Source organism: Daphnia pulex, chromosome 12 (assembly GCF_021134715.1).
Source record: "Daphnia pulex isolate KAP4 chromosome 12, ASM2113471v1".
Lineage (NCBI taxonomy): Eukaryota > Metazoa > Arthropoda > Branchiopoda > Diplostraca > Daphniidae > Daphnia > Daphnia pulex.
Window position 1 is genome coordinate 2660686 of NC_060028.1, and position 25257 is coordinate 2685942.

At 41.0% G+C, this 25257-nt stretch overlaps 1 protein-coding gene across 2 annotated transcripts; it reads right to left on the reverse strand.

Annotated features, from left to right (window-relative positions):
* Nucleotides 1–15067: 15067 nt before the first annotated feature.
* Nucleotides 15068–25027, reverse strand: LOC124209761. Of its 2 annotated transcripts, XM_046607921.1 has the most exons (9): nucleotides 24977–25027; nucleotides 24756–24843; nucleotides 21884–22715; nucleotides 21577–21730; nucleotides 17459–18509; nucleotides 17139–17381; nucleotides 16955–17023; nucleotides 16708–16832; nucleotides 15068–16637 (listed from the first exon to the last, which is right to left on the reverse strand). In XM_046607921.1, the coding sequence occupies exons 2-9, from the start codon at nucleotides 24808–24810 to the stop codon at nucleotides 16422–16424; spliced, it is 2745 nt and encodes a 914-aa protein (XP_046463877.1). In that variant the 5' UTR covers nucleotides 24811–24843; nucleotides 24977–25027; the 3' UTR covers nucleotides 15068–16421. The 2 variants fall into 2 exon arrangements, with proteins under 2 accessions (XP_046463877.1, XP_046463876.1); XM_046607920.1 differs by lacking the exons at nucleotides 24756–24843; nucleotides 24977–25027 and adding an exon at nucleotides 23361–23945.
* Nucleotides 25028–25257: the final 230 nt, after the last annotated feature.

Here is a 25257-nt window from a genome sequence, read left to right on the forward strand (position 1 = left end):
TTGATCGATCCTAGTTAGCTAAAACAAATGATCAAGACACATTGTAAATAATTAATTTTATTAATTAATTAATTTGACGAACGAAACAACCCTTTAGTATTTCTGATCTCTAATGCATTAAACTAAAATATCCATTTATATCATACCTGTAAGTATAACTTCCTGCCTTTAATTACGGAAGAATACGTCTCCGGTTCTCTGACAGTATCCATTTGAACTCCTTTATTCTAGAACTTGGTGCTTTTGTTACTATGGTTCATATTCAGAGTAACAATAGTAGAAGATCGAAAATTTTGTTCATCAGCTGCTACTTACAACAGGTTCGAGTCCACCAGGGTCTTGATCGTCGTCTGAAATTGATACTTTCAGTTTTGTTCTTTCCATCAATTCTTTACAAGTCACGGAATTGTTGTTGTGATACACATTAAGCAAGACCATTTCGAAGGTTCCCAAAGTGATAGTGTGTTGATTCTTCAAGTAGTTCAATTCAATGTCTCCCTCACTCATACTGTACAGCCATGTCCGTTTTCTCTTTAAACTCTTGACGATAAAATTCTTCAAAGCATTGAACTGTTTTTTCTAGTTCTTTGGGGATGGTAAACTCGGTAGGATTGCTGTGATTAAGATGCCAGGCGCTGGACTGCAAGACATACATCTCGACTTGAACTGTTTCTTGAATTTGCAGTTTGATCTTTTTTGCGAGATCTGATGACAAGGCCGTGTCCATGAACATGAGCTTAAGTTTCGTGGTGAACTCGGATCCGCATTTGTGTTGCAATCGGTTGGCCATGGCCTTTTCTGCGTCAATATTACTTTTACCTAAATAAATCAAAACCCAACCCTAACTTTAAATCGTGTTCATCAAATAGAAAAACAGAAAAATTCAACACAGAAATAATTTAGAATGACCTGGAGAGATTTTGCTTTTTGAACTGTTTATATGTAAATATAGCCTGTAGCATACAAAGTAGGTATCAGAGACTCTTTTTAGTAAATGGTTTTACATAGTTAATAGAAAAACAAAATTTGTAATTAAAAATGGTAGAAAATCATGGGCTCGTGTTTTTTTTAAATGTTGGAGAGAACTTTGTATCGGAATATACTAACTAAATTAAGCTTCGAAAAAATTTTCAGGCTCATTTTGGAAAATAAATTTAAAAATGTAATCGGTTGAAATTAGATGGTGAACTGGCAAGGTGATCAATTCGAACTTTGCAATCCTTATACGTTTAAAAATTATTCGAATTAAATTAAAATTATTCGAAACATTGTGGAAAAGTCCTTTCATTAAAATGCCGAGAAATGATAGTGCTGTAATACAACACTTTAATTTTTATCTGCAAATTTCAACAAATTTCAAGTTGATTTTCGGAAATGTCCGAGAAAGGAGCTCACATATCTTGACATAGAATTCCCTTTTTGTTTCATACATATTGAGAAGAGCCCCACAATATGGTAGATTATTACTTTTTTCATATCAAGAAACAAAGAAGATAAGACTAACCGGTTACATAAGAAAATAAGTAATTTTTATAAACTTGGGTATTAGCTCGAATCAGTTTGTTACGGTTAAATATGTTAGTTTTTAAGTACTTAATGTGATAACAAATGTATGTTATTTTTTTCCAAATTCAGGAATACGACGGTCTGTCAATTCTTCTTTCTAATGATCTTCTTCGTGGTCAATTTGTTGTCCTCTTCTTCAATTAGATAACACCGCGATGAAAGTTTAAGTCTCATGAATTTCTTGATTTCATTTTGCACCAATCTCTGTTTCCAAAAAAAGCAGAAAAAATTTTGATATTTTGTTTTCACTTATTTCCCAGACTCTGCTCTATTCTTCACTTCAATTATAATTTTTAAAAGTCAATCGATTCCTTATTTGTTTATTCGCCCTGCTTATGATTTCATTTTACTTTTAATACAAAATTAAATGTAGAGTTCATGGAATAGAAAACAATTTTTGTCAACTTCAAAAAATCGTATCAGAATCCTGTTGATTACGAAATTTTAATTTTGTCGTATTCTTCAAATGGTAAGAAATTTACATGAACTTTTTCTTTATAATCTGGTTTAATCCTTATCATAAGGGCGTTTTTTTCATGCTTCACTACGTTTCAACCAAGGGGATAGAAGGAAAAAATCGAATATGTGAGGGTAGATCACATCCGGCAAGCTTTTCTCATAGCTAACCTCTTTTTTAACTATGACTCGGCGTTGCTTATACAGCATTCAAAATTTCTGCAAACGAAAATTACAACATCTGAATTCGTTAACGTAATGGTTTGCAAGAGTTCTTTAACTTCATCGTGTAATCGATTCTCGAGAATACAGAAACCGATGATATCTTTGGCTATTGGGACAATTGAATTACTTTTTTACCGCATAAAACTCTTCTTGTGGTTATTTTTATGTCTCTTGGAATATTTAGATTGATAAAATTCAATATGCAATAAAAAAAACAATCAGACAGCTTAAAATGAACATTCCTGCTCTGGTCCACCTTTCAACATGGTTGTGGCACCTTAAACAAACACTAAATCCTTCCTATCCCTGAACCCATCCCGGGAAACGAAAAACGTTACCTACTTTACATAGCTATAACTGAACTTTAGAGTTCTTAAGTGATGTTGCCAAATTCTTTCAGCAATATTTTGGATAAAATGGGATGATCATTACGATTGAAGAAAGCCCAAAGCTCAGAAATTGCGTGCTGTTTACATTCAGCATTTCGACTCGATTTTCTCAAAGCTTGTTTCTGTGAAAGAAGATTGGCTGTCAAATTTTTTTATCAGCTTCCTCTCTTATTTTCAATAAAAATGCGATTAAGGTTGGTTGATGACGGTCCTATATCAAAAATTGAAATACAAATTATGAAGTAGTAGATAACTCACTATATCAGCATTCATTGGCCAAGTGCCAGCCAAGCCTGAATTTGCAGTTGTAGAAAGAGTTGAAAGAATAGAAAAGTTATTCACTTATTTTAGTATTTTGGAGTAAGAAGATGCTGATATTACATTGGATCTTCTCAACATTATCCGAACAGGCATGAAAGATGACGCCGCTAGAAAACACGTTGAAAACGCAAACATTTGTCTTTCCCGCACGACTTTTTCGAAACGTTTTGCCAATATAGATTATGATGATGTGTGAGCTGTTCGGTGCCTCACTGTGCCTTAATCAGGATTCTCCGGGAGGTGATTGGAAAAGGGTGCGTTGCCCTTTTCTTTTCGTAATTTTGCGAAATCAATCTGTAAATTTATATCCTTATTTACCACGTTCCTCTTCTTCTTTTGAAGATGTTTCAAAATGTTGAAAAACTCAATACGTCTCTTTTTTAAGAATTTTGCTGTCTCTTTTTTGATCAGAGGAGAAGATTTTTTAACTTCTGCTTCAAAAAGGATACACACACGTCCACCAGCTTAACTCTTGACGAACGAATTAGACTTTTCCAAACAGTATTTTATCTTTTTAAAAAAGTTCTTCTTTTAAGTATGTTTACCATGACTTTTTTCCATTAAACAAACCTAACTCTAGGTGTCAGATCCCTTGCGTTCCAGCAATTACTCTTGCTTAGTTATCTTTAAAAACACATTGAGATTTTACTGTGGTGGTTCTACAACCTGTCATTACTTTGTTTTGAACAATCTGTTTACAAATATTTACAAACCAAATCAAATTTTTTCCATTTACCTTTCTAAGTTATTTCTGTGTTCAATTTTCGTGTGTTTTTCTGGGTTATAAAAGGTTCTAAGAAGAAGATTGAAAGTAAGAAAGTTTTTTTCTATTTGTGGACCCACTATTTTTCGGGTTAGCTACTCTCTTTTCAGTGTTTCCCTTTTACTTGGGTGTAAAAAATCAAACACAATCCCACCAATTAGTGTTATCATGGTTACTTCTGTATGTACATATTGGTATCTCACATCCATGATTTATTCCCTTTGTATTCCCCTATAATAACAAACTGGAATATCCCTCGTAAATTCTAGACTGGAAAACTTTACTTAGCTTTCCACTCGATCCTTTTAACGATAAACCTGGGGCGCTGTCCTCTCCCTTGCCAAATTCCCACCTTAAGGTGCCCGAACTTCTCCAGGGTTTGCTATTTCGCAAAAAAAATAATTACTACAATTTATGGATCACGATCAATACATCCGTTGTTCCCCCTCGTAAAAAACATGATGGGTCTTGACATGTAATTATATTTGGTATCAACACTTATACTGCATTTCTTTCCTTTTTACTTCCTTTTTCCGTTACGACTTTTTCACTTCTAAATAGAGTTTCCATAAATACTCATAAACAAGAAAGAGATTAAAAAAGGATGCACGTGTGAAAATTGATTCGTACAATGGACTGCCTCCAAAAAGATATTTCTGTTTCTCGACAAACTTTTCTTCTGAGTCTGAGTAACGTGCCTCCTTGAATAATTCATAAATCTCCTTCTTTACCCCTTTAGATAGATCTGTATTCCTTATTCTGTTGTCCACGGATTTCTGAAAATAAAAATTGCACAGCCGTGCACAGCAAATGGATAATATAGTGGCTTAAACTTTGACACAATCCTTGTTAGGATGAATATCAGTAATGCTATTGTGGTTATTCTGATCAAAATATAATTTTAAAAAATTTAAATGGAATGGAAGGCATTATTTATAAGAAAAATGCTAACGTAGCAAAAATTCAGAAGTCCCACCACAATGCCTTCTGTGGTCTCGTCTCTTACCCAAAATATGATAAGAGTTGCCCAACTCAAATTTTGTCTACAGCGACGACGAAAATGGCAAGGACAGATCTCTCCAACGTTATAACCTATAAGTGCTGTCCAATTTTTAAACTCCCCCGTACTCGAAGATTACATAATTGCAATTAAAAAGAAAAATCATTATACTTATTAAATAATAAATCTCACTTCTGATGGAAATTATTTTGCTGAGCCAGCTGCACAAATAAGTATACAATTTCTACTTTCTCGTCAGTTACAACGATGACGACGCTGTACGGTTTGTTGCTTAGAGATATTAGTATATCCTTTGGCGCTGACCAAACATTGGAAGGCAAGCCTAACATTGCTGGCTTCATATTTATGCCCTTGTTCTTCATGGAGTACACACATTTGATATGGATTTCCTTTCTAGTAAAAGTGGGATCGACCTCCCATCGACAAAGCAGACAAATTGATAAAGGGCTGGGATTAGCAGGAAAAAACTCGCTCTTTTCGGTGATACAGCTTATTGATAAGATTCTTAAATATGGTATGGTTAAGTGTGCCTTGCAAAATTTTTGCAGTATAATTCAATTTTTCCCAGAACAGGAATAAAAATTGCGTGAAATCCAAACTTAAATTGCTGCCGTACATTATTATGGCCTCGCATCTAGCTGTTGCTTTTTTTTGTGTTGCTCATAGTTGGAACACGTAATGAAAACAAACTTAAATACCCATTTAGGATCCAACTGATTCATAAATGTTTAGCGTTGTAAGCTTCAATACTTACGCTATCATAAATTTTCATTGGGATTTTATTCTCTTATAAAAAAGCGTCAGAAAATTCAAATGCATAATGATTGTCAAAATTCTTACCAACAACCAAACTTTCTAATCAAGATATTACCAAAAGTATATTTTAAAAAAAGACTAATTATTACTAAACAAGAAAAATAAAAACTTTAAACTAACACAAAATTTAGCAAAACAGTCAAGTAAAACAAAAAAATGTAACTGAAAAAGAAGAACCCTAACAAAGAAATGTTTTCGATAAAAAAAATTAACAAAATTACAGTGAAGAATTGATGACATTTTTTCTACCTCTAGAGAAGGATGAATTATGGCATTCAACATTAGTAAAACAGCCTTTTGCGTTCCTCTAACAAGAAAAGAAACATCCACGTCACGAAGGAAAGGTTTTTATTTTAATTAGGGACAAGTGGTAAGGCCAAATACAAGTATCCAACACAATGAACTCATATCTACTCTATTCACCCTTATAAAAATCAATTAAATTAGTTTTTAATGTATATTATCAATATCACTATCAATATATTCTATGATCATGCTGGTCACATTTAACAAAGACAAGGAATTAGTATAATCACCAGAAGATCATCAACATATTTGGTTTTTAATTGGAATTGGACATAAGTCTTTTTTATAATATTTTCTTTCGTTGAACGATGTAATAGGTGGAAAGAAGATGTTAAATGATAAACTGTTTAGTTTTTAAGTGCTTAAAAAGCATGATTTGAAATTTGCTTCGTCAGTTGGTTTTCTTAAACTAAGGGCAGAGCGGCTTATTCAGGTGGAAGAGACTAGAAGAACATGTTTTCCGACCTTGAACGCTAATCACATTTTACCTGTGCAAATTAGCCGAGAAGAAGGTGTTAGTAGTCCTTGTTCGAACGTATTAGCCAAACCAACCCTAGTTTCCTGGGCTCCTCTAATTGACGATCAAAACACCAGTGACGATGGGACGGAGCAAGTAGGGGAGACTGGAGTAAAACGGGACACCGGGTCAAAAGGGACAGTGGGGGGAAAAATAGTAGATGTTAATAAAACTGTAAAAATTTTTAGTATGTTATGTAAATCTGTATAATCTAATTTGGCATGAAATTTGGTTGGTTTTTGTCAATAACTGCATGAGTTATTGACAAAACAAAAAAAACGGTTTTTTTTTAGAAATTTTTGTCTCCGCCATTTTATGTTTGAAGAAACAAATAAACGCTAATGGCATGTAAATTTAATATGGAAATGAAGCTGATTCATTTCTTGATCGTTTAAAACAGAAATTATAATTTTAGATCGATTAGTTTAGACAGTATGAACTTTAAAAAAAAAGTGTCTAAACCGGGAAATCGGGACAGCTGTTTTTGGCTAATTTGGGACAGTTACGGACCAATCAGCGTACAGCATTTTTAAGAGGCTCGATTTCGTTACCTAGCAACGCAGGATGTCCTACTGCTCCATAAGGGTTTTTGTATTTATAAGAAAAAAGGTTCATTAACACAATAATCAATTTGAAACATTTATAAACTCAAAGAGTATATGCAGTGGAACACTTTTTCAATTTTTTTTAATTTTATTGGTGAATTTTAAGGCGAAAACGGAGGACGTCCCTCATCACCCACCCCAGTGTCCTCAATTACCCCCCAAAATAGGCCCCTCCCACAAATCTGAGGAAACTTTAAAGGTATTTTATGGGGAAATGGTTCATTATAAAATTATATAAAAAATATGGGGGGTTCATTACAATATGGAATACATAAAAACAAAATTTTAAAGAAATTCAATAATTAGTTTGGGAGATATAGGGGGGAAACAAAAACCGTCCCGTTTTACTCCAGTCTCCCCTACCCATTAACGGCTTCATTGATCAGGAGGCCATGGTAGAAACAGTTGCGCTGATTCTTTTAGGCTGGAAAATTCCAGGAGAGTTCTCACTGACAAAAGAATTCCGCCTCAAACTGGGCAAACTTCTATTGGCAGGAAACCGAAACTCCACACTCACGGCTTAATACCAGACGGCATGGGTTACTTGTTACAATTTGTGTAACAGGTGGAATTCAAATCACTTGTCAGGTCATTTAAATGAATGGTGAAGTATCTGAAAATATCAATTGTAAAAAAGTGTTTCAATCAGCTCGTTGTTTTTGCTTTTTTCGCTTTTTGCTTCTGACGAGTGTAAAAGGGCAATTTTTCTCTGAAAATTGCCTTTTATTTTACTGAATTTTGAAGTGTATGGAATTGTTGTAGAAGAAAGCTTGTTTCGTGGATGTAAAAATTCCCATTTTTGTTGTAGAAGGAAGTTTGTTGATTTAGTAATTTCCATTTAAAATAACAACTAGTTTTGAAATAATGACATATAATTTCTTTAAAATATACCTATGCAGCCTGTGCTGCAATCTTTTTCAAATATATGTATCCATGTTACTGTTTGTCTTACTTCTTACTTCTTTCTTTATAGTATGGTATAGAAAGAAGTGTTTTTTTGTCATAGAACACCACTACGAAGGCCGCGAAGGACAAAATATCTTTCAATGAAAAGAAATGACGTATTTCTGGAAGTTATCTTGAGATATACTTCAGCAAAATCGGGCATTAAAGCTTCAGCTACATAAAAAGAGATTTTTAAATCTCAATTCAAAAAGAAAAAAATGAAGAAGATTGCTGACAATTTTAATTTTAATGCCTTTGGAGATGCAGAAATGCCGAGTTTATTCCATACAACTTTAATCGAATAGCTTGACTTCGTCTAGCAAGAAAACAAACGTCCACGTAAGCATTTCGTTACGTAAGTTATTTTTTTACCAGGTACAAGACCTCTTGCCGAATCCAACGCAATGACTTCGCCATCTTAATCTTAAAATTAATAATTATTTTCTATTTTTCCCCTATTACCCAATGGTAATTTTGATTTTAAATTTTTACATTTGTCGTGTTACAAGTGTAAATGAGTATACACTAGTGAGAGAGGATCTGTGTATTGTAGAGAGATATCGGTACAGATTTTGATAGATGAGTTCTCTCTGTGGATTCTTTGGAAAGACTCGCTTTTATTCTGCAGAATATTTTGAGGTGGCTAATGTGAATAAAAACAAAAGCTATTACGTGATGTGCACGTGATTGTCAGTACATAATAATATTCTCCAAGTAAGAGTACATAAAACGGTTAGCAACAGTTACACAAGTGTTACACATATTTAAAAAATTATTAAAACCTTTTTTCTCCTGTGTGGAAAACACGTAGGAAAGCTAATCAATTTTTTTAATGATCTTTTTCTATAGATCCCACGAAATGGTAAGTTTTGACATTTTTGTCACAATTTAAGATAACTGTTATAAGTTTTCTTTTGTCTTCTGCAATTCTCTGTAACGGAACTTTTGTGTAATTTTGTGTATAACTTTTTATAAAATCAATAGCAACTATACATTTTATTGGCAATCGTATTGGTCCACATCTGAAATTTTGGAGAAATCAGTCTCCAGACAATCCATCTCTTGCTAGCCCATTTATTCTTGCTCGTGTCATGCTGATTTAATTAAGCCCCGGTTATCTGTATCTCGTAACTATCTTTTGAGTCCCTTTGCCACTATTTATATTGAAAATATATCTGTAAAATCAAAGGTAGCCTTCCCCATTGACATGCATGGTGAACATCAAATGTAAGGTTTAGTCATTTGTTTAAAAAATTATTCATTTAATTTGTTTGTGATGTATTTTCAGAGTTGGGTTGCTTGTTCTAAACCATCAGCTTCTGGTGAAGGACCTAATTCAACATGGATTTTGTGTACCAACAAAAACCTAACACGAAGCAGTTGACATGGAGAAGACTATGGATAAACAACCTTCATATCTACGTGGATTATCTTCTTCAGATCTAAGTGGTCCTATAAGACCTATTTTTCCTGTCCATTCTGCTGCACAAAGCCGGCCAATATTCCTCCTAAGCTACGATCTTCTATCGAAAAGACGGCGATCTTGAGGTTTCCATTTCACCATTACTTAAAACATTCATTCTGGATGATTTGAATGACAAGGAAAAGAGTAACCGTTGCCACAATTGCGTTTTTTAATGTGTGTGTATTTGCCTACGAAAATATTTATTCTACCACTAACAATGGTGAAACCAAATAGAACACTTTTTAGAATGAAAAAAAATGTTCAATTTTATTGCAAATAAAGGTTCGTTCAAAAATTTTAATAATGGAAGTTACCCTGAAAAATTCACTTGGAAATTATCCGAAAATAACAAAATCCTTCACTGGTTGAATGCTCAATATATTTAAAACAAGTGGATGCGTTTACATTCCCAACAGCCCGTATGTCTGCTAATGTTTCCTGCGAATCCTGTCCCAACATCTACTCATCACAAACCTATCTTGCAGGTACTTTTGAATAAAAGGAAACCCTCCAATGATCTGGAGGTTGAGAAGCTAGGGGACAATAGGATACAGAATAATTAACCTTTTTTAGGATGATAACCTCTCCAAGATCCTCTTCTTAATGAGAATCCTCCTCAGTGAAAAATTTCTCCAAATTAGATTCCTCTTTGGACTCAAAAGATTCCTCGCGGTAGTCAAATTCCACATTGTCATCCTGAGATACTAATAATTTGTTTATTAATATATTAATATATTTATTAGCTCATTCCTCACATTCTTCTGTGGGACGGTCAGATGTGAAATTTTCTTAATATGAGGTGCAGGAATCGCACATTAAGTGGGATTTTCACCTTTAATTGTAATATATTACTTACCTGCTTGACCAAACGGTTTCCATTTCTTAAAAAATATATCTATTGTCATCTTTATTTGGGGGGAATGGTAAAATCAAAATAAGGTTTATTGAATTATGAATAAAAATTAAAGCAAAAATATTCTTTCTTAAAATACAAAAAATTGCAGGAGATAAATAAACGGTTGATTGAATAAACATAAACCCATCCTGGAATTTTAGAACGTTTAACATTTTAACTTTGTTGATGGAGTTTAGTTACAAACTTGACCTGAAGCTGCCCGAAATATATGACGAATTCATGTCAAAATAATACATAACTGAAAAAATTTCCTTTGGAAAACAATTCAACAAATGCAGCGAACTGAAAATTAAGGAAAGTCAAATCCATTAGGAATATTATGAAGGGAGCTATACTATAAGCAGCAAGCTCGAACACGTTTTTCATTTTATTATTTGGAAGTGCATCAAATTTTGATAGTAGGGCAAAATTTTTCCCTGATTTGTAAAATTGGCAGTCACTAAAACTGAAAAAGAACTTCCGTGGATTAGAGAAATTTCTAGTCGAAATAATAATAAATAAATATGGCGCTATTTGTTTGCAATACATGAGCAGCTGTGCTGCACTCCTTTTCAAATATTTATCCATCTTGCTGTCAATATTGCTAATACTCTTTATCTTCCTTCATAGCACGCGATTCAATTCGGTTACTTCTGTAAATTTCGTAGTTTTCTAAAAATTAACTTTATTATTTATCTTTAAACCTTTTTTCACATTTTTGCTTGGTTTTAACCTTATGCTGTTTTAATATTTTTTCTTGCTTTTATTATCCCTTTTTATCATCGGCTTCATCATTGTAATGAAAAACAAACCTGTAAGTGATTAAGCCGCTATACAATCTACTCGGCGAAAGAGTCTCAGTAAGTCAGAAAGAGACAAGGGGACAACTCACGGATCCAAGTCTGTAAACTTGAAAAACTTGTTACGTCGAAACTTCTCTTTGAGAACAGTGAAGATATGCTTTTTAAGGATCAAGCTATTCAATTCCGGTCGTTACTTCGGCCCAAGCATCTGCAGCTCATCCCAGGAAGTGCCACCCCAACCATCATCCCCACTAGCTAAGACCTTGGCACCAATCAAGCCCAGGGAGAACATTGACTCGGCATCTAGCGACTTGGAGCCTGAACACTTGATCTGAAAACTAATAACCGTCTGGCCCTGCAAGTCATAAGTAAATTACAACAAATAAGTGGAAATCCCACTCACCTTATCTTTTAAGACCCCATATTATTTTATTAATGTCACCTCAAACCTGACAAAGGTATGAATGTTCTTGTAATAGAATGTAGGCCAAATAGAAAAAAATATTTGCATAAATATTATAATAATAAACTTTTTTTTATAATGAACCTCTTAAAAAACTTGGATATAATAGGGATCAGCTCAGGTTTCTGAGGAAACAGACTCAGAGGAAGCAATAAGGTACTGTAATGATGACCTGGGAGAGTGTGATTTCGCAGATCAAAGTTCTGACTCCGAAGAGATATCGGCCACTGAGGATTTTAGTGTGAGTAAAAAAATGAGAAACAGCATTTCATCTTGTTTCTTTTTGTTATTTTTAGATGACGAAGACGACAAATGATGACGATTCCCATGAAAAAAGTCAGAAATTATCAAAAATGTTTTTTCTTGTCTCCTCTCTTTCTTATTTTCCCTCTTGGATCCACCCTGCCAAGTGCAACACTTATTATGTAACTGTTGGAACACAAATTAATTTTCCATTACAATTTTTTTGTAGATTCAGAAGATGAATCGAACAGCTAAGATGACGTTCGTTAAAATTGAAATTACAAAACGGCCGTTCTTTTTCAAATATACATAAAAAATCTTTACATCCCCTTTGTTTGTTTTTAAAATCTCCTCTGCCTTGAATGTTTCCCATTTTGTCTATTTTTCCCAATTTTTTTCATTCTTTGTAATGTTTCACAACGGAAAAGAGTATTAAACTTACATCAATGTTGTGGTTCCAACATTGATAGATGAGTTGGCAATCAGTTGGCAGATGTTTTAGGTGGTAACTGACAGAATTCTCTGTTTGAGGCTACTGCTGGAGTAAGCTGGTAGCTAACTTTTGTTGTACTATTTGTCTGTCGTTCGTGTAAGAAATCTCTTCTTCTTTGTCTGCCTCCCTTCATATCTGTTTTCCCAATATTAATTTTCTTTTCGTTCTTTCTAATAAAAATGTTACACATCAGAACTCCTTTTCCGATGTGTAACATTATTTTTTTGTTTATTACATAAACAAGTTGTTATGAGTTTATGAAAAAAAAAATTGGTTTACAACCAAAAAATATCGAGTTTGACTCTTACTCCTTTCTCGAAATTTGGTCTTCTGATCCAAATGAAATAGCGCTTTGGCCTATCACCGAAAAAGCTGAACGGATTCGGATTCAATTTCAATTTCAATCAAAGGAAGAATCGGATTCAATTTCTTCGATGGAGCGAAGATCCTCCCGCTGTTCGTCTCCTCTCTCTCCTCGCTTCCATCCGCATATCCAGAGCGGGACTTTTTCCACCGCTGTTGGAAAGAGAAGTTGATGCCATGGCTGTAGGAGCCAATCTCGACGAGGTCAGGATTTCGTTGCCGGCTAATTGACAAAGGCAACGTAATTGCATTCGCTCTTTTCTCATTTGAGCCCCAATTTGATGACCTCGCTTGGTTTCTTCGGTTCTCGATAAGGATTGTTTGTGCAGACAGCGGCGGCCACAGTCTGCTGGTTAGTTATTGGACGACAGCTCGCACGGTTCCGCACGCTTTTGCTGGCCGTCGCAATTTCCCCGAGTCATCGTCACTGAAAAAGCAATCAGGGTAGAAACCGATCGCGGAAGGTGGGGGATGTGAGATCCAGTAGCGACCGCATCAACAAAGAATTTCCATGCGAAATTTTCAAATCTTTGGTCACCTCCACGTCACTGTTTGAGCTTTCGCTTGGACTCGGCTCTAAATGGCCTAATGAGATTGAGCGTAATTACTTTTAACTTCTATACAAACTCTCAACTAATGAAGACTCATCCGTGAGTGGATCGACGACTAAATTAGTTTTACTTCTCCTTTTTAGAAGCCGTCCTGGAAATGGTGGTGACTGTCGGATGAAATTTGTTGTGGCGGTCGTCGTGCTGTGGTCGTCGTTGACGCCAAAGAGCGATTGACGCCGAGAGATCCAGGTACGGGAGCACGGGTCATTGTGAGCATTCGAACTCCAGACTAACGGACCATCATCGCAGATGCAGGGCCAAAAAATGCAACTGTCCTAATACGTTGGAATAAGAGAATGAAACCAACAAACCTGGTAGGCCTCTCCTGTTTTATGGGATTCGACGACTATGGAGAAAATTAGACGATAATAGAAGCAGCGGTGGCAACAACCACGAAGGATATCATGAAGGAGCAATCGCTGGGGTCAAGCTGCTGAGTGCTATGTGGGCGTTGAGTGGTGCACCTGTCAGAACATTTTTAATAAAAAGACTTTGAAACATTTTTAGTCCCACTAGGGGGCTGCGTACGAAAGTGCATTCGCAAACCACGCGTCATGCACTAGCTACTTCTAGCACCATTCGTATTCTCTCCATACACTAAATTTCTTTGTCAAACCGGATTATACGGATTAAAATGGATCAATCTACTGAAGAACAATGGGAATGTTATAAGTAAGTTTTTCAATGTTAGAATAACTTACCTAGGTAATTTATATGAATTTAATTTATTATAAAAATCCTTTTTAGGTGTCTGAAGTTGAACCCACAATGGACTCGTATTTGCGTCACTTGTCTAGAGTAAAGTATAGAATTTTAAAATATATCAATGAGTCTACTCGTCTGACCAATCTTTTTTAGGTCCGGAAACTAATGACAAAAGTAATGACAGCCCACAAGAATACTTCAAGTTCTTTGTGGAAGCCCTTTTCGTACTGCCTACGGCTGAATACAACCCTCTTTCGCCCTTAGGGCCTTAAGGGGAAATACGAAAAGGGTGATTTTGGTGAGCGTCGTCTACAAATTGATCAGAAATTAAGCACCGCCCATCAAAAATGGCTGAGACCCAGTTTTGAAATGGGAGGCGCTTATTCGAACTTTAAACTAGAAAAACACACACTTCGATTGATTTTTTAAAAAAATAAAAAATACGGTAATTAAAGGAGTGGCGACGTTATCCGCCAGAAGAGATTTCGGATTCCAGCTGCCCCCAACTGACATCTACCGGTCTACTCGCAGTCCTCCTTCACCATTAAAAAAAAAAACAAAAAAAAACAATAACAACACGTGAGCCACTATTTTTTTTCCTTAGAAGCGAAACAAATTTAAAATGCGGATCCACTTGTGTAATTTCTCGTCGAAACGACAACTAATAACTATGATTGCCCCGGCCAAATAAAAGAGATGGCCAAGGCCGCGATTGCCTAGCTTTTTTAAAAAACGCCCCGCTCCATTGTTCATTGTCGTATACAAAATAGAAAACTGGCGGCCGAACAGAATCTCTCCCGTCTTTCTACGAAATAATTTAAAAAAAAAAAAAGAGAAACAACGGACGTTGAATTAAATTCTTCTAGCCATTTTCGGGATATTACAAAGAAAAAAAGCAAATGACGTTTGTGATTTTACGTGGTTTTACGCCCGTCCAAGCCGCAGAATTACGAAACAGCAGGGAAAAAAAAAAAACAAGTAGATCACACGCTAGGCGGCTAAAACGTCATTCAAATTCTTCATTCAACTGATGATCACGAACTGGTCGGCTGGTTTGTCGATTGAGAAAAAAAAGAAGGGATTGGTCACAAAAAGATGGCGGCAATACATTACTGATTGTATTTACATGTCTAACAACAAACGAAATACACTCAACCACAATAGAGAAACAAACAACGGCCATTAAAAAAAAGATGGGGGGAAGAGGGAATTCGGGAGAGAAAAATTCTGCACTAGTTGAGGGAGGGAGAGGTGATAGGCTGCAATTTGCCTATCAAATACAAATTTGCGAATAACGCCATGATGAAAAAGAAAAATGACACTGAGGATTAAAGTTGAAAGAAATTGAATGTGAGGTTAGACAAAGAGAAAAATAACACAAGGGCTCGTTTTCTATATGTACAACTCGATCCTCAATAACAACGGAAACATATTCCCATTCGTCCAACAAGTTTTTCCTTTTTCTTTTGTATGTATAAATTGTGTCTAATCAAAGGTCCAATGTGATCCGTCGTTTTTTCTCCGGATGTCGTCTCAAGTCGTCGGTTGACCAAGAAATGTCAAATTGATTTTTGTTTTCTTTCCTTTGGAACACAATCGAATGTGCGATCGAGTCGGCAGAGAGAGATAGACTTGTCGAAAAATCACAGGACTTGGGTTTTCAATTGAATTTTTCCGTTTGGGAAAAGCACAAAAAAGGGGGGATGATCATCTTCTTTTTTAAAAATTATTTTGTTTGTCGTTTTTCTTTTTTTCTTTTGCGATTGATTTGCAATCATAGAATTTTTTTTATTCTCTGCGCCGAACACACACAGGGTTAACCTTTTAGCCAAAAAGAAAAATAAGAAAAACTCAATAGGGGGGTCAGACACAAAAAAAAATGTTAAAAGAAGTTTCAACAAAAGCAGAACATGCTATTTAAAAGGAAAGAGATAGAGAAAAAAAAATTATTTGGGAGGAAAAAAATCAAGATGTCCACCCTAGAGAGAGAGAGAAAAAGAGATACAGTGTGAGCACGTATCTCTCAAACAAACAAACAAACAAACACACACACACACACAGTCACAACGAATGAATCAGAAAAAAAAATTTTGGACAATATAAATGGGTCTGGGGGGGGGGGGATAATCAACCTCTCAGCGAAATAGACACTGTGTGTGCATGTTTGTGTTGGACGATCGAGAGACAACACAAGTCATCGGCGGATACGATTGGCTAAGGAAGGGGAGAGAGAAAAAGAAAAAGGTGAATTTGAAAATTTTTTTTTAGTTTATTCATAATTTGTATGTTAATTAAATCTATGGCTTGTACTCGAGTTGGTGTGCTCCTCCACGCGCCCGTCTCAAGACGAACAAAAAGGCGAAAAAAAAAACTTGATTGAAAAATTGTGAGGGTGAGGGGGGGGGGGGGGAAGTTATAGGGGGAGGGGTTGAAGGGGATTGAATCGTTTCCTACGTCGGAGGGTACTTTGTCTGAGGGGTGGATGGACGAGTGGTGGCAGCGGCGGCCGATCCGTCACGAGGCGTCACGACGACTTGCGTCGTAGTGGGCGAAGTCGACGGAGGTGCGGCCACCACCACGACAGGCTTCATAAGCTGCCTGCCGGACGCCGGAGTCAAATACTGCCCGCCAATAATGGGTATAGATCCGGATTTCAGCAGTCCCATCTTGATCAAATTTTCAAAAAAACACAATTTAAAATGTCCAAAATAAAACTACGCAATTCGAGTCAGTCACCTTGTCCAGGGATGAATTGGTCAGAATGTGGGCAACGTGTTTAGTTGATTGACCCACGACGGCCATGTTGGTGACCAGAGGTAGAGACCGCGTGACGGCTATCGGCGTCATGACGTGAGTCACACCTATGGGCAATAATAATTCAGAGGTGCAATGATAAAAAAGAGAGAAAAAACCCCCACGTGTGTTTCCAACAGCAGGGGGACGACCTCAATTTTTAAACTTTAGATTTTTTTTGTTTCGTTACCTGTCGTCGTCACCGGTTGCAACGATCGATTAACGGTAGCCTTCAGCAACCCGTTGGGTAAACTCAATACTGCGGGCGCCCAGACAGACAACAGACAATAAAAATGGACGGACAAAAAATATTGTCTTTAGTAAACGAGGAAATGGCGGGCCCGGCTGGGCGTCATTTTGAACTTTTGAATTACCTGCAGAACTATTAGGAATAGTGGACGAATGTTTGAAATGAGTCGACATGGAAGTGGGCACTCGCGGCAGCTCGTAATTCGTCGGCATGCTGCCGCCACTGCTGCTGCTGGCCGAAACTTCCGACGGAGGCAAGGCTACCAAACTCGGTATCACTACGCCAGACGGAGTACAAAAGACCGTCCCTGATGTCGTTGTCGTCGCCGTTCCGTTCAGCAAAGCGATTTCTTCGCCGCTTTTGCTACCTAAACTCGACACCAGAGGAGAGAACAAAACATTAAGAACAGTAACGGCCAATCAAATTTAATAAACAGTAATTTACCCGTAACGGAGGAAGAAGTATGGACAGCCATTAGAGGCTGCAATGAGGTAGAGACGTCGCTGGCCGAAATGACCCGTACGGAACCGGTTGTCGGTCCGGCCGTCAGCAATTTGAGCGATGGGCCGTGGGTGAGCAGCTGGACGCCGTGGTGAGCGGCCAGGACTTGCGGCGTAGCCAGCTGGACGTGGTGCCCACCGGCCGAGGTGGCGAAGGCGATGGCCGATGGGTGACGTACGTGGTAGAGGGCCGTTCCGCCACCAGCCATCGCCGCCATAGAAGCGGCCCCTTCTCTCGTCTCGATGGGCACGCCGGCCAGCTCCAGCACGCCGCCGGCCGTCGTGGGCACCATAGTGACGTAAGTGGCCGCATGGGACACGGTCGTCGCCGTCGCATACGACACCGTCGTGTTGGTCGTGGAAGCTCGGACGTATTTGATGTGCGGCCGCGAGTGATCGGGATCGTTCGAGCCCATCTCTTCCTCCTGTCCGACGCCGTTGGCCAGAACCGCGTGCGGACGCTTCAGTGAGCCGGGGACGGGAGAAGCGGGCAGCTGCCGACCGTTGACCAATACCTGGCCGGCGCCCGGTAATTGTTCGGCAGAGTTGGCAGGCCGGACGACAATGTGCCGCTGAGGGTAGGATTCCGTCGTCATCGTCGGCGTCGCCGTCAGATGGTCGCGATCGCTGGCATCTCCGCCTTCCGAGGCCGTCGACGTGCCGGAATTGCTCTCCTGGTCTCCGTCTCGAGTGCGGGTGCTGCTGCTGGCCCCGCCCGAGAGCCGGTAGTGGTTCTCCTCGCGGATCGTGTGGGCCTGGACGTTGGCGAACGTCAACGGCGAGTCGCGCTCACTCTGCTGGATCATCTGCACCTGCTGGCTGTGGAGGACGACGGGGACGACGCTAGTCAAATCCAGCGAGCCAGCCTCGTTGCTGTAGCCAGGAATGCTGGGAACTTCCTTTCGCAGGGCGGCCAACCGCTGCTGGGCAGCGATTTTCTCCCGCGCCAGCCGCTCCATCGTGTGCTCATATTCGCGCTCTTTTCTCTTCAACGTCTAGACAAAACACAAATCAGAGCCAAGGTTCAAAATACAAGAAAATAGAAAAAGTGTCGGATCAATCCGCATAGGCTGCGCGGCGGGAATCACAGCGAACGTGTAGGGGCAACAAAACAACACGGTTGGAAGCCGGGCGGGCTTTATATTTAGTGGCACAGCGCCAAAGAGGTCACGTCCATCTCTCTCTCTCTATATCGCGACTGGTTGTGTGAAAAATAAAAAGTCGCGAAAAAATAAGTCGCTGCCGGGCAACTCTCATCGACGGCGGACGGCGAAAGTTTCATGGCTGATTAAAAAGACCTTTGAACTGACCAGATCGTCTGTGACTAGAACGCCAAGGTGCTGACTAGACTGACACGCAAACCCGATCGGCTTGGAAACCTGATCGACTCTCGCCCGCTCTTTATTTCTTGGCGTAGATCAACTTTTCCCAACGGGTACGGCGTCGCCATTTTGAAATGTTAAAATTCCATAAAAAAAATATAAAATAAAAATATAATTTTGGAAATTTATTCCGGACAGATGGGCAAAGTTCATTGAGGACACGGCCACCGGACTATTTACGGAGTTGATGTGAGATTGTATCACGTGGGCAGTGACTGTCATGTTTGTTCCTATTTTAGTTTTGTATCACATCGACTAAGATTACGCTTCCGCCTATGACGATTTCTCCCAGTCGGCCTTTACATTCTTTCCCATCACATTCCCTTTTTTTTTCTCTCTTCGATTTCGAAATGGAAGCCCCCCGGAACGACCGGCGAGGGGAAAACGGGTTGTTGACGGAATGGATTCCACCAAATAAACCGACCCCTAGGATTGTAAGAAAAAGGGAGTCAAGCTAAAATAGATTATCCAAAACGCTGAGAAGGAGAGGGCCATTGTGAATGGGACCGGTTCACTTGTACGCCAAGAGAGAAAGGCGGACCCATATTGAAAATGTGGTCCAACAGTAAACAAGTTCCAAGGTCCTCGCCTACTGCTCTGCTCCGCTGTGCTGCTGGCCTGGAAAAATGAAGGAACAAACAAGTCGACGAACCGCCACTTTCTCTCCAGACTAGATAATCACCCCTCGACGGAGAATACAATTCGGGATGATAAAAGGCAAGGTCACATGATCGACCCAATCTCCAATCAAAATGGAAAGGGAAACATCTAACGTGCAGACCCACGGCGGGGCCAGACGGGCAAACTAGAAAACCTAAACCACGCCCCGGCCCATGCCACACACTGAAAAATGCACAACAGATAAGAGTCCCATTTGATTACATAAACATGTTGAACCGACTGTGGTGAGGGGGTGGGCAGCAACGACGGTAAACTTTTATACATGTTCTCATTTGTTAGCCTGGCAAGAGTCTCATTCCCGGCCGAGAAGGCGATCGATAGGCTTCGCTATATCCGTCCAGTTGCTGGTCCCCCCACTGGAAAATCTATAGGAAAAAGCGAGCGGCAACGTCGCCCCGACAACCTACTCATTCGGGCAATGTTGATCACACAAAAACTCTCTCTCTCTCTCTCTCTCTCTCTATTCTATCCCGCTGCTCTCCTACTTATGGCCCCCACAACTGTGAACTGAGGTATTCACGGAGAGATAACAAAAAGGGAGTTCAAACAAAAACAAGTCCAATCCTACCAACCCCCCAACCCAAAAAATAACTCCCAATGGCGCTCTCCTCCCTAGAGATTCAAAGGTGACGAAGAATGCTGACGTCAAAAAACAAAACAAAAAAACAACAACATATTGTTAGGGGAAAAAGGAGTGGGATGCGCGGTCACCCGTTGTATCACGCAGTTTTTTTTTCCTTCTCCCTGCGAGAGCTCTGCGTGTGCTAGTCGGTTGCGCCCAAACAGCCTTAGAGTGGCAGCTTCTTTGTCTCTCTCGCTTGTTGCCAAGCCGTGAGCTGTGGGAGAGAGCCAGCAATGCTGCTGCTGTAAGGGGGGAAAATTATTTTCGGTGCTGCCAAGACACATGGCAGCGTGGAGGTTCTTTACTGAGCTGCTTGTTGCTAGACGTCACGTATACGAGCGGCAGAAAGCGTCGACACTCCCCACCGCCGCCACCCGCTTACCCGCCTCGAACCTCCTCACTCCAATCCTATTATCCATCGAGATGCACCTAGGTGAGCGCGCTGGCCGACTATTCATAGCTCCGGCGATCAAGGACAGCCATCGCCCTTCCTCCTCACTCTCCACCTCTCCCCCCCCCCCCCTATACAGACGACTTAAAAGACTGCTTGCCTTCAACCGATTGCCAAATCAACATTGAGAAAATCCATTTAACTCGCCTTTTTTTCTTTCTCTCTTCTCTTTCTCTCCGCACTGCCGTTGCCATGGCAACTGTCGTCAGGTGACTATACTGGGGCTCCTTGCAAGCTTTCTCCCGACACCGCCTGCGCACTACCGGATAAGCCAATCGGAAGACGATCCGTCGCATACAATGTCGACTGAATTGCGCCAGCAGAAAATAAAAATAAAAACGGAAGCCATGCACACACACACACACACAACAAGCTTTTTCAAAAACCCAATCGAGGTCATTGTTGAAATAAAATATAAATATCAACAAATAAAATTAGCTCTTCAAAAAAATAAATAAAACGACGTATTTTCTGTCTTGCCAACCCCCAAAACTAAACCGAAAACGATCGATGTCCAGGCTCTGCGTTCGTCATCACAACAAGGAAAATCCATACAAGCCCAACCTCCCCTCCCCCGACACCACCACCACCACTTTCCCAAGTGGTGTGTATCAGACACGCGTAAATAACTTGATATGCAAGTGTTCGATCGCTTATCCCTGATAATGTGCGCACTCGGGGTCCGCATGTGTGTGCGTTCGTCTAAAGAGTCCCCCCTTTACCTAATAAAAAAAGAAAACTCGATATGACCGGGATCGCTGTGTCCGTCACCCACCATTCGCCCAAACAAGCCCAAAAAACACCAGCAGCTCCTTGTGTGGAGTGTGTGACATTGAAGAGAGAGGGGTCTGGTTAGCAGCTGTTTTTTTAAGGGGGGGTAGGGAGATGAACGCCCGCGTTTTTTTTTTGGTATTGGTTTTGGTTACCTGGATATGGCGCAGGGCGCTCTTGAGGATGCCCAGATTCGACAGCTTCTTGTCGTCGATGGCCGGCAGCTGTTTCCGTAGAAACTCGAAACATTCCCGCAAGTGAGCCCGCCGATTTTTCTCCAACTTGTTGTGAACTTCGCGCGTCCCCGCCCTGTGTGTGTTGGAAATCAACATCCAGTTAGCTTTCACCTTCTCCTTATTTTTGGTTCAAAATTCTAAGGATCTTTTTCTCTTTTTTTTGTGTCTACCCCCCAGATAAGTGGGACAACAACAAAACAACGTGAAAACCCACTGACGTCATTACCCGCTGCGTTTCTTCAATTCGAGGAGCTCGTCGGCGGACGTCCTGCCGCTGTTGCCGGCATTGAAATGGGCCGTGGCGGCCGACGAGGACGACGACGACGATGACGAGGAGGCGGCAACGGCCACGGCCACGGCCGCCGCAGTGGCAACAGGAAGAGCGTTGGCTGGTGCTGGAACGGGTGGACTTTTACGGCTCGCCCGCAGCAAGGCCTCCTCAAGTCGGTGACTCCTCGAGGCCAGGTCGTCCACCCTGGAGTAGGAGGGATGGGTTGACGAAGAGTTGGAGGAAGAGGAGGAATGATGAAGGTTCGACGAAGAGGCCACGCTGTTCAGGTATCCGGCGTGCACGTGCTGCGAGTAGGGCTCCGCGTCCAGCATCATCTTGGGAGACGACTGGTACGACCGCTGAGACGAAGCCGCCGAACTGCCGTTGGAAACGGAATGGGAATGTAGTGGCGAAGCGGCCGCCGTCCGTTGCCCACCATTGGCGGCCGGGGCGACTCCTCCGTTGCAGTGGGAGCCTCCGCCCCTTGCCGGACTCGGCGATCGGCTCCTGGCCTGCTGGTACGAGTAGAAAGCCGCGGCGAGATTACGCGAACCATTGACTGCGTAAGCGGAAGACGACGGAGTAGACGGAGGACCCGAGCGCTGGATGACGCTGGTGACGTGCGTGGGATGGTCCAGCGCAGAGTAACCGCCATGGTTGATGACGGATGACGACGACGGGCTCTCGTCGCGACGCAATCCACTGGATACGCTCGAACCGTAAACCAATTTGGTGCCGACTTCTTCACCGATCAGAGTCTGGTCCGGCTGTCCGTTGGGCTCTTCACCTAAATTGAACACAAAAAACACAAACGTTACAAACTGTGACGATGTTCAACAAAAATTAATTGAGAAAACCCAAGAAAAAATTAACCAACAACAAAAGATAAAAAAGAAACACACAACAGACACACACACACACACAACAACAGCCAGAGCCTTCCGTCCTTATCGGTCACCTACCAGGGCCGGATAAACCGAAGAGAAACACTTCTAGGAAAGTCTCAAACGTCCCTGAGCTCAGCCTGGCCTTGAAGAGGGCAGAGACACAGAGAGTCGATTGCCCGGCCGGGCTAAGAGACTGATATGGCAGGCAAAGGATAAAAGAAGAAGAAAATAAACAAGTAGGGCCCCCACCACTGGACTACCACCACCACCACCCACACACCCATTTTGCTCTCGCCCGCCGATTTGCCTTCATCTCAGAAAAAAAGGCCTGTGATGGAATGGCACGTGAGATGTTCACGTGTTCAGATCAATGGACTCACGCACACACACAGGCAAGTGGCTGTGCTCTGGCCACCACAGCCCTGGCCCATTGCCCAAGACGAAGAGATCACAGGGGGGGGGAAAGGCAAAGTGCCCTTCGCCCCGCTTCTTGCATCACTGCTGCATGGCTGAGGGGAGGGGAGGGAAAAAATGGGCCGTGATACCTTGCATGTAATGTTGGATCCATTTCTTTTTGGGTGCCGAAGTCATGGTGCTGCTACGACCCACCAACTCCTCCGTAGCAAACACCCCCATGACCATCGATTGTAACTGGATATGAGTCGATTCATTCACCATCCGCTAGTCAACTCGAAACGGCCCGTAGTTTCCAATGCTCCCCAGAGGAAAAAACAAAAACAAAAACAAAACGACGACCACTGGGAGGGAGGAAAAATTGTTGCCGAGTCGCATTCAACAGTCACAACGCATTGCAAAATAACTCACAGGGGCCCCCCACCACCACCACCGTGGCGATGACGTCGTAACACACAAGATGCGCGCGCGCAAACTCCCAAACATACATACACACACACACACGTCCACACACGGGGAGCCACACTCACACAAATAAAATGATAATATATTAAAGAGTCTCTCTCTCTCTCTGCACTAGCCGACCTTCGATCGTAGACTGGTGAGCCAGTATCCGTTGCGGCTGCACTACGGCGTGAGTGGCGACCTCCTTCTCCTCCTCCTCCTCCACCTACCATCATCACTTGCCACCCGTTACCGCACGCTCTCCCTCCCTCCCCCCTCTCTTATATAATCAGCCATGTCGTTGGCTGCGTGCGCGACGACTTTGTTTTCACTCCCGGACTCTCTCTCTTTCCTATCTAGCTCTTGACCTCCCCCATCCGCTCTACAATGCACACCACCACCCTCCCAGTGCGAGCGGGATACACACACACACACACACTGGTTAGCACGTGCGGGTTGTGGAACCGAAGTGGGCGGGGCTTTGCCACCCTTTTTTCGGATCTATTTCGGCGTGTTACCCGCGCACGCACGCCACTCTCCCCGAGATTCGCAGTTGCGCAAATAGATCGCTCTCCTCACCCACCTCTCTCTCTCCCACTCCCGACACCCGTTCTTGCTTGTTCTTGGCGAGCCTGGAAAAATAAAAGAGGAGGAGGAGCTTTTTTGAATGGACTGTTGCCAACGTCAAAATGCCAATGCGCAGGCTCTAACTTCGTAGAGATCGAGGTCAACAATCGATGTCGACATTCTCGATGACCGTAGTGTGACGTTGGGGAAGAAGAAGAAATAAAATAAAAAAGACACGCTCCAACAGAGGCACCTGGCGGGGGCAATTACAGATTCAAAGGCCAGAAAACCAAAAGATTGATGAGCTCATATCCTCCAACACCAAACACAATAGGGAACTGATTCACAACCTTTGGCTCTGCAGAGCTCGAGAAATTCAAGACTGGGGGTGCACGAGCTTCTAAGCAGTCTGATATTATAAAGACTTTGCATGCACAAACTGATGTCAGTATGAGCAATCCTGCTTGTTTCTAGGAGGGAACGGGGACTAGATTAAACTTGTGCAAAGCAATTACCTTGGGTCTGTCGCTCTACAAATAGAGCGGCTTCCAGGAGAATCTCCAAACTCATTGTTGGACAACCACCAGCCGCTGAGTGTTAGACCTGTGGGTCAAGAAGACACAAACAGTTTTAGTCAACAGTGTAACAGCATTGAACAACAACGATGACATCCAGGATCCACATTGCATCAATATCAAATGAAAAAAAAAATAAAAATTCACACAGACGCACGCACACAGGGTCATTCGCTTTTGGGTTTCAGTACTCGTTTCATTTTGGCCTGAGGCTGGCGGCCTTGAATGAGCTCTCTATAGTCTATCAAAAGAAAACTTTTAACAAGAGGAAAATGCCTCTTTGTTTGCTTGCTTTTAATGTCTAAACTAAATGCGACAAGAATTAAATCGGCAAAAGATACTGCATTTAGTCGAAAAACCAAAGTCACTCTGATCGCCAAAGTGACGTTTGAAAACTAACACTACATCACAAGATAATATTATCGAGAAAAACTACGCACTT

Excerpts from the sequence above, each read along its gene's own strand:
- LOC124209761 (XM_046607920.1), bottom strand. The coding sequence starts at position 23,493 with ATGGTGAATGAATCGACTCATATCCAGTTACAATCGATGGTCATGGGG. Across the intron at positions 22,716-23,360 it reads GATCCAACATTACATGCAAG|GTGAAGAGCCCAACGGACAG; the intron begins GTATCACGGCCC and ends TGTTCAATTTAG. Across the intron at positions 16,638-16,707 it reads CCAATTCATCCCTGGACAAG|ATGGGACTGCTGAAATCCGG; the intron begins GTGACTGACTCG and ends AATTTGATCAAG.